The sequence below is a fragment of the Cynoglossus semilaevis genome, chromosome 6 (assembly GCF_000523025.1).
Source record: "Cynoglossus semilaevis isolate Cse_v1.0 chromosome 6, Cse_v1.0, whole genome shotgun sequence".
NCBI classification, from domain to species: Eukaryota; Metazoa; Chordata; class Actinopteri; order Pleuronectiformes; family Cynoglossidae; genus Cynoglossus; species Cynoglossus semilaevis.
This window is the reverse complement of record NC_024312.1, coordinates 537,419-547,118: the sequence shown is the minus strand read 5'-3', so window position 1 is coordinate 547,118 and position 9,700 is coordinate 537,419. Positions and strand designations below refer to the sequence as shown.

The window sequence follows — 9,700 nt, the reverse complement described above, 5'->3', positions numbered from 1 at the left end:
GGGGGGGCGTCTCAGATCACTGCAGGGCAGGAATGTCTGCTGCCCACTGCACAAATAAACAGCAAAAAGTATGTGGTGCATACAGTAACATACACCTGCTAAAACAGTACACTGATCTGCACAGGGCAACACATGGAGGGGGGGGGGGACACGCGACACTTAAATGTAGAGAAAGGCAGACAGTGACACGAGGCGGAAGACGACGGTAAACAGAAAAACACAAAGAAAAAAGAAAAGAAAAAAAGAAGATAAATTCAAACATGAAAGAAAAAAAGAAAAAAAAAACAGAATGGCACCCAGAGAAAATCAAATCAAGTAAAATCTGTCATAATTCAAAATCAATCATTTTTTACTAAGTAACTAAACACCATAAAATTGATCTTGTAAAGTAGAGGTTCCCAAAAGGAGGTGCAGGGCCCACTTGGGGGCCGCAGAGTAACTGATCTTCAAATTCAATATTTTCCTGCCAAAGGTGTAAAACTGCACTGATTGTAGTTTTACAGCAGCATTTTAGAGATTCAAACATCGAAAATTGTCCTAGTGGCCAAAGGGGTGCACTGCAGTTAAAATCTGGGAACCACTGTAGTGAAGAATGTGTTACAGTATCTTTGACAAATAAAAAAGGCCACACAGACAAACATGTTCCTAAGACTGTACTCTGCATTAGTGTTTACTGATATGTATTGCATTTGTTTATTATTTTTTAATAAAAAAAATAAAATGCCATAATGAGATACGACGGATGTGTGATCCATATACATCATTAAAACACAGCTGTACATGACGATAGGTTCAGCACCAGGTCCCTTATCTCCATGAATGTACAACAGAACTGCTAACACAGTGATTCTCAACCCCTGTGCCGTGGCACACTAGTGGTACGGTGGAAAAACTTATTCAATTTCACTTAATTGAAAACTATATTTATTGCATATATTTTTTCTTTACTCATCAAAGCAGCTAAGGCAGAACAATTTAATACTCTTCTGCTAGGTGGCAGCAGATGGCTATAAAAAAGGATAATCAGAGCTGTTGAAGAAGATCTTTGTGAGTGTCTTTCTTCAATTCCTGCCAGTATATCAGCGTTGTCTTCAACTAAACAGATGGAGATTTTTTGAAGAATGATGAGGTCGTTTAAACTAGAAGATTATTATTTTTTCTCAGATTTCTGTTTGTTGGTGGGGTTTTTCCTGATGATCTAAATTTGCTGTGGCTCAAAAAAGGTTGGGAAACACTGTGCTAACAGGTACAACATCAAAAAAAGAAAAAAGAAAACACATTCCTTCAAATGTCGTACAGCATACGGTACTGACACAACAAAAAAAAACAAAACAAGAAAAACCAAGCCAGGGTTTTCCAGGACAAAGAGCAGCTACGATCCAGTAACAGTTAACCAGCGTCACTGGTTCATTGACGTTCTTCAAATCACTGACCTTATCCTGTATATAATCTAATCTGACTGACCGAGCGACCGAGCCCGGCCACAGCAGCAGAACCCGTGCCATGATCGTCCTCGTTAACAGGAACTCTCCAACCAGCAGGGAGTCAAACCAACAACAGCTAAGGCACTGTGGTTGTCGTCGTTGTGCGTAATTGTGAGCAATTAAAATCGTGTCCTGCAATCATCGAGATACGTCAAGTACACGGAGTGCTACACACTCGGGCGTACACGGGTCACAAGTTCTCCAACTGGTCCACCGGCTCACGCTACCGTACTGCACACCTGAACCTTGTGTAGCGCCCCCTGCATCCTGCTACTCCACCACTGGAAATTACACGACTCAAACAAAAAAAAAGGCTTTGTTACCGAACACAGATAAAATCGCGACCAGATCGGATCTTGCATAATTTAAAGTGCGCAGCCAAAGATGGTAACGGAGCAGCAGAAAGGAAACTAAGAGTACCAACTGGAACTGATGCCGACGGTCGGTCTGAACACGGCCCAGCAGCAGAGGAGAGGGAGGTGCAGCGCCCTCTAGAGTTGGTGGAATGTTTAGACGCCACCGTGAGGATGAACTGGTTCAGCGATGTAGTGACGAGATCAGTAACCTGTTAGCCTGTTATGCTATTTTCAGATAAAAATGTGTGTGCATATATATTTTTATATGTCCTATATATAAATATTTTATAACACATTTTTTTGACAGATGTACGTTTCCCCCAGATTGCAGCGTAGTGTGAGAAATACAGTAATATATTTGTAACAGATGTAGAAAAGCTAGCATTAATGCTAAACTCCTGATAAACTGAGTAACATTTAATGAAGATGTGTGTTCTACGAGAGCGAGTGATTCCCAACCACTGGGCCGCGGAACATTAGTGTGTACAGGTCCACGAAAAAAAACAAAAACGATCCAATTTCACTTTCTTCAATTCCCGGGACTATTCAGCAGTGTGTACAACTAAACAGGCTGAGGTGTCACACTACGAAAATTGTGAGCTAAAAAAAAATTGAATATCAATATATATATTTTCTTTGAAGTTTGTCGGTGCATCATGGGAATTTCCTAATGTGCTGTGGCTCAAAGAATGTTGGGAAACACTGTTGTAGAGAGGACAGAGGAGGAAAACTGTTAACGTCCCTCCGTCCCTCTTCTGTAAACTGGGGACAGTCTCCGTCCTTATATGGATAAAACCATCACCAACAGTCGGTCAGAGCCGACGGAGCTACAGTTGAGACAGGAGACAGCTGTAGAGGCAGTAACTGAATAAAGTGTTCATGTAGTATAAAAAACCAAGAGTCGCCATGACAACTGAGTTGAAAACATTCAAGACAACAAACTTTAAAATCTTAGTGACTAAGAATTAAAAGCATCCCACACCCCCGCACCCCCCCAGGTAAAAACTGCACTGTGTATGTAGTGTTAAAAAAAACCCTATTCTGTATAAAAGAGCAGCATCCGCTCTGATAGGACAGTAACTCTCGTGTGTGTGTGTGTGTGTGTTTTGTACTGCGGCATCATCATCAGTGCTTGTGCGTCTCAACAGACGGCGCCTCCTGCAGAAAGGGAGTGAAGGAGGAGCGGACGGTGCGACGAGGAGCGGACGGTGCGCCCTCTCAGCGGCTGCTGCACGCGGAAGTTGTTGACCATGCTCTTCTGAACTTCCTCCTCCGCAGACGTGAACAGAAGGCTCCGGAAAACTGCCAGCTGAGAAGTGGACAGAGAGGGAGACAGACAGAGGGTACAGTTTAGACCCAAACTACAGCCTGACTCAGATGAACCCCTGACCTCAGGTCAGTTAGGAGTGAAGAACCATTGACCTCAGTGTTTGACTGATTTACTACACAGGATATAACCTGCTGAGGTTAAAAGCTGTTTTGAATAGATCAACTCAAAATGCATCGACTGCATTTGGCCACTTGGGGGCAGCAGAGTAACGTGGTAGGCTGGTCTCACTGTCCCACAAGAAGGAACGTCATTTACCAGAGTTCCTGTCAAACATGTTCTATAACATGTTATCCCTCAGATAATCAGTGTTTACAGTCAACATGGATGAAAATATCACTTTTTACTTCAAAGTTTTTTAAAAGTTAAACGTGAAATATAGATTTTCTTGACTAATTTAATTTTTAAAATAGTGTCTACATTTGATTTGTTCCAGTTTTGTCAGCCTTTGGAGTGTGTTTGAAGGTTTGATATATTTTTTATAATTTTTAAAATAGTGTCTACATTTGAAGGTTTGATATATTTTTTTAAAAATGCAACGTAAATTATTTTAATTACAACAACAGTGTCAGCTGAGCAAACAAATGTACACACACACACCTGATCATGGCTGACTTCGATGGGCTGCTTCATAACGATCCAGTTGACAGACTCGGTGAGAGGGGGCGTGGTCAGAGAGCCCGGGTACGTCCAGTAATCATCGGTGTTGCTGGGTAGCAGACAGGCTGGGTCAAACCTGTTAAACTCCACGCTGCTGCCCTGCAGAGGCCGACGGAGGAAAGGACACGAAAAGTGTCTGCTTCAATATGTTTGACAAAGTGTGACGTGCAGTGCATGTGTCTAACCACTGCACGGCGCCAAAGACAACGTTCCAGTGAAGCTTTGCTTCTAGGCTCTTGTCGCCACTGTGACGTCAAACAGGAGACATTTGCTGTCATCTTTTTTTATTTACAATTTAATTTTTAAACTAATCAACGTTTTAAGGCAGAGCGCCACCTACTGGACCACATTCCACTCCTGTCCCTAGCAGTGGCTGTGAACTCACCTTGTGTCTGATCGCAGGCAGAGCGTCCACCAGTTTCTGGAGCCCCTCGTGTCTCTTACCGACCTACAGGAGGACAAGACGTTGGTTTTAAGTCGTCCAATCACGACGAAGCAGACGCCATATATGGAGTAAAAGTGTACGTATACGTGTGTGTACCTTCAGAAAAACTCCAATCACAGCCAGGCCGTTGTCCTCCATCACTGCCTCCTCGAACAGACTGTACTTCTCAGAGTTCCAGTGGACCAAGTGGAGCTGTCAACACACACACACACACACACACCTATATAAGACCACATGACGTCTGCGTGTTCATTGTATCACTAAATGTTTCCATCAGGGGTTCAACAAAGACCGCGGCCGATGGTTTCTCCTGTTCTCGTCCGTTAACGTTTCCATCTGAAAACCACGATCACGTGACTGTGAACCGGTGTCAGCGGCGCGTTATCGTGTTTCACCGTCAACTCCTAGCGGCCGCAGTGACCTCTCAGGGGTTCATACCCTCTGAAGTTTGAATCATGTCACTGTTCCAGTGACTCAGCAGGTTTACAGGAGGATCGGGTGACACGAGCCGAGTCAACGGCGTCTCTGTTCTTCAGGCTCGTCCCGTGTGTATAACCGTGTACCGTATTTCCCAGACTATAAGTCGCACTTTATTTTTCATCCTTTGGCTGGGATTGTGACTTACACTCAGGTGCAACTTGTTATTAAAATATATAATTTCACATGTTCGTTATTTTTACACTGACAGCCACTAGAGGGCACTCTGGGCTTGTTGTACCAGTATCTGCTCCTCCTCTACCACTGATAACTTATATATGGACAACTGAGACACAGTTCTGAAAGAAAGTGTGTATTGAGTATACGTCGGCAGATGGTTGAAGGTGTGGGGTTATTGAAGGACTGTCCTGGTGGGAGGGGGGGCAGGGGGAGGGGCTGTAAATTATTAACACCTGTGGTTTCTGTAACAAAGAAAAGGAGTAGAAAAATGAGGATGGAATTCAACCTGCCGCTCCTTTAGTAAACCCTGAATCACTAAGTACTTGTAAATACACACATATTGGACACAAAATACGGGCATTAGAAGGAGAGAGATAGATAGAGAGAGTCAGAGAGAGAGAGAGAGAGAGACAGAGACAGAGAGACAGAGAGAGAGAGCTTGTCGACAGAGACTTCATCATTCAAATTTCTCAGTACTTTGCAGTTTAAATATCCTCTAGCTGTTAGACCTTAGTACTACTCGTGGTACACTCGTGGTAGACTACAGGTAGATGAGTACCTCTGAGGGGAACAGCCTCCTGTCCACGGTGTGCTCCGACCCCCAGTCGTTGGTCTCCCCCCAGTGAAAGTGGAACTGACAGAGTCTGTATTGGTCTTTCAGGGGGCCGCCTTTGAGGGCTGCAACGAAAACAGTAGTCACGGCACTGCACTTCAAATTAAAAATAACAATAATTAAGATGAAGTGTCAGTTCTCTGACTGGAGACACCTGCTGGGGAACAGTGGGATTAAACGTACAAACATCCAGGAAACACTGACCAAAAAAAAAAAAAGATGATCTTTCACAAGGTAAAGACTTCCCTTTGTTTTCTTTGTCAGCTTGGCCTAACCTGAAATGTCACCAGTCGGGAAGTAACTTCGTGAACCTATTACAAATATACTGTAGATACAAATGCAAATGACAATTCACATCGGTTGGAACAAAAATGAATCACGCATCAAGGCGTAAGGAGTATTAACTGCGTTATCTCAAAAAGTCACTGGTCATACCATGACACTACACACTCTAGTTCAGTAGGTGGCGCTACGTAGCCATAGTGACATTCAGGTGTCAAAACAGAACAGGGGAAGAACTGGTTCCACAGACACCAACAGACATGAGGTTCACAGACCATTTGACTGGTATCTTGTGGTGAGTTGCGTGTAACGTTCCATCCCTACGACTAACACTCATCATCATCATCATTCCGATGTGTCAATGTTTATGTTTCTAGGAACAGAAACCTGCACCGTGTTTATACATCTGACGTTATAAACCGGTTCTGTTTATAATGTTGTGTTTCCGTCAGACAAGGTTCATAATCTGCAGAACCAGGGCACGAGTCAGAGTTGGATCAGCGTAAGACTTCACTACATTTCTCAGCACGGAATGGGTTTTATGCTACAAGCCCCGTCTGTTTCCACCCCCCGTCCTCTCTCTGCCCTAACATGGGTCTGGCAGAAAACTTTAATATACCCAGGGGGCAATTTAGAGGGTGGCACACTGAGGGAAAACAGAAATAATTATGAGTAAAGAAAAAAAAAAGAAAGAAAAGAAAAAGGCACGAGAGCTAAGAATAAGTTTCATGTTCTTTGCTATTTTCTTACTTTTTTTTCATCTTAAAAAAAAGAAAGAAAAGAAAAAGTGTTCATGTTCTTTGCTATTTTCTTACTGTTTTTTTTTCTTCTCAGGCTAGAAAATGCTATTATATCACAAAAATAATGAAAATATTGGAAATTGAAAAAAATGTCCAGAAAATCCAGAATACAAAAATACATTTAAAATATTAAAAACTTGCGACGCAAGGACGACTGAAGGACAGGGGGAAAATATTTTTTAAAAATATGGCAAGTAATACTGCAGAAATTTGAGATCAGTTGACAAACTTCACTTTGACAGAAGGTTCTAACTGGGGGAGACAGTGGAAATGAAGTCTGGCACTTTAAAACAAAGACTCTAAACAGTTTGTTAAGGTCAGGGGTCGTGAGTGAGTCACATGACAATCATCAGATTCTCAAGTCAGTATTTCTGTTTCTTTTTATAATACCAACAGCTTTACTTTACATTAAATAGTTGATCTTCCTTCAGGCTGAGGGACCTTTAGAGTCAGGTCAGAGGGAGTTATTCCTCCTGTGTAAGATCAAACCAAGACTTCTATCAAACCAAGACTTCACAGAGAGACAGAGACAGACCTCTGACCAGGAAACACTCAAACAGAAACCTCTGGTCTAAAAATCAGGAAGTTGTACTGAACAAACCGTGATCTCATCCAAACTGATTTGAGATGTTTTAAAGAATAAATATAACAAGAGGAAATGGAGGAGAACTCACTGGACTTGTCTGTGGTGTCGTCGTACTCCACGATGAAGGAGTAACCGTTATTCCAAATCTGCTGGCAGGTCTCTGGGTCGTAATCAGTGACCAAAGGCTTGAGCTGCGAGTCAAAGACGCTCTTGCGGGCGACAATGTCGAGGGGGGACTGGCGGTCGCCTCCTGGCACCTCCAGAGGTTCCTGCCACATGGGATGTACTGGAGGTGAGGAGTTCAGTGGAGGACGAGGAAAAGCAAAGCAGAAGAGAAAACGTGTTAAAAACCAGGTCTAAGCCGAGTCACAAGTCACCTCAGCTGCTGTGAGCTACAGACGCTGCTGATACCCACAGTTCATGATCTTCTCTGCTGATTCCTTGGTTCTCAGACAATCCATTTTAAGAGAAATAAGAACTAAAAGTTGCTCCTTGATTAAATAATCCACAACTACACAGTGACAGTACTAGACTCTGACTCTCAGCCTCGTTTCCAGAAGTCAGTAAATACAGAAAAAGAGTGAGTAATCATACTTCCTTCAACTGCTATTGCCTTCTTTTTCCTCAAAGGAAATTACAAAATAAGAGCCAAGTGGGCTGTCCCTGCTGGGAGAGACACGAGGAATGTCCTGGCACACCCCCGCACCGCCCCCCCCCCAGCTCTGCAGGAGAATCAAACCAGGACCTGTGGTCGGTCAGCAGGCCTGTCTGCACTGACGTCCACCAAGGTTGGACCTTCTAATTCCCTTAACCTCACCCTGCCTGCCTCTGGTTGCGCCTCCTTACTTCATGAGCTTAAAAAAAAAGTCCAGGTTACACAGAAGCCATGTTCAGATTAATAAAAAAAAAAAATCTATATGAAACAGCTGGAGTTCACACGTGGACCGGACAGGAAAATGATTTCATGTCTCCTCGCTGCAGGGCACGAACGCGGCTGAGTCTTTTGTTTGTCCTCTCCATTCATTCAGCCTGAAGTTTCCAGTTTACAGTGAGCCACGCTGAACAGGTCTGACCGGGGGATGAACTTCATCATCATCCAGTTTCACAGGCTCCTCCTGGGAGGAGTTGGTCTCTTGGTTCTGCTGTTGCGCAGAAACAGACTGAACGCTGGCAAAGCAACTGCAGCTTTGAAAAAGAAAAAACTGTTTGGTCACATCAGAGCCACGGTGTCAGCGCTGTAACATGTCTTCATGTGTCACTTAAGCTCAGTGTGTGTGTGTGTGTGTGTGTGTGTGTGTGGTAGCAAGAGATGCAGAAGAAAAGTATCAAATGACTTCTGAAACGTCAGCCTGTCCCTGCAGCAGCATCATCATCAATAAATGAGGTGAAATATAATGTTAACGTTGAGTCGGCATCTAAAGCACATTGACAGTGTATCCTATTCTGCAGTAATCAGTCGACCAATCAGTGATGACTCTTTAGGGGCAGTGGTGACTTAGTGGTGAAGGAAGAGGACTTGGGTCTGGAAGGTTTCAGGTTTGATTCCACCAGCTGCCAAGTGACCACTGAGCTGCCCCACTGTTCACTTTAGTGATGGGTTAAAAGCAGAGGTCAAATTTCGTTGTGTGCTGTGTCCCAATGACAAGGAGATCACTTTCCTTTCCTTTCTTTTGTACCACTCCACTCTGTTGAATGACACCAAAAAATCACGCTGTCATGACCGAGGCCTTTGAACCGTTGTGTTGTTTCAAGAAAATCTCAGTGGGTCATTTTAGTAACTCAAAATAATGTCCACACTTTATGGAGTTAAACATAAACTCTCAGAGCTCCAAAGTAGGTCAGGGGGCTTCAGAGAGCCAACACCGAACTGGATTTTTATTCAGAAAACCAGGATCAGACAGACAACTCAGCTCGGGTCCGGAGTTGCTGAATAAAGATTCCTAAACTGTTGGGCAAGTTAGGGTCCACTTTTTACGTCTTATACTACCGGGGCTACAACTTCTGATCCAACAACTTTCCTCAAGATAACCAACGTAACAGTGGTTTGAACATTTGGTTTAAAACCATAAAAACAGACAAACTGTTCGATAAAGCTACGTATCAGAAATGTCTAAAGTTATGGGGAAAAGTACATGGTTTCACTGGGGATCGAACCCAGGACCTTCTGCGTGTAAAGCAGACGTGATTACCACTACACTATGAAACCATATAATCTGCATAAACTTCTGTTTGTACACGTAATTTAAAAGGAAAAAAACCGCCGGTTATGACCACTTGCAATTAAACATATATCGCACCGATAAACATGTACAATTGTATCGACGACAGCATGAAATTGTTACCATTACACAAAACTTACAACAGAGGATCTTTCTTCACACAAAAAAAATGTTTACACGGTGACTTATTTTGCCTATTTATTCGATACACTCTTATGTATAAACATAGCGAGTTATTTCTGAAATTAGAAAGGCACTTCCGGAGCTACAG

General features: G+C 43.1%; 1 protein-coding gene and 1 non-coding gene across 2 annotated transcripts; both read right to left on the bottom strand.

Moving 5' to 3' along the window:
• Positions 1 to 679: 679 nt before the first annotated feature.
• ca5a (carbonic anhydrase Va) lies at positions 680 to 9,684 on the bottom strand. Its single transcript, XM_008311029.3, is given in 8 exon segments — positions 680 to 3,052; positions 3,054 to 3,149; positions 3,768 to 3,926; positions 4,213 to 4,275; positions 4,369 to 4,464; positions 5,489 to 5,607; positions 7,299 to 7,496; positions 7,626 to 9,684. Coding segments are annotated over 8 exon segments (864 nt in total). The 5' UTR covers positions 7,672 to 9,684; the 3' UTR covers positions 680 to 2,965.
• trnav-uac (transfer RNA valine (anticodon UAC)) lies at positions 9,344 to 9,416 on the bottom strand. The gene has a single exon. It is a non-coding gene; the product is annotated as a tRNA-Val (tRNA).
• Positions 9,685 to 9,700: the final 16 nt, after the last annotated feature.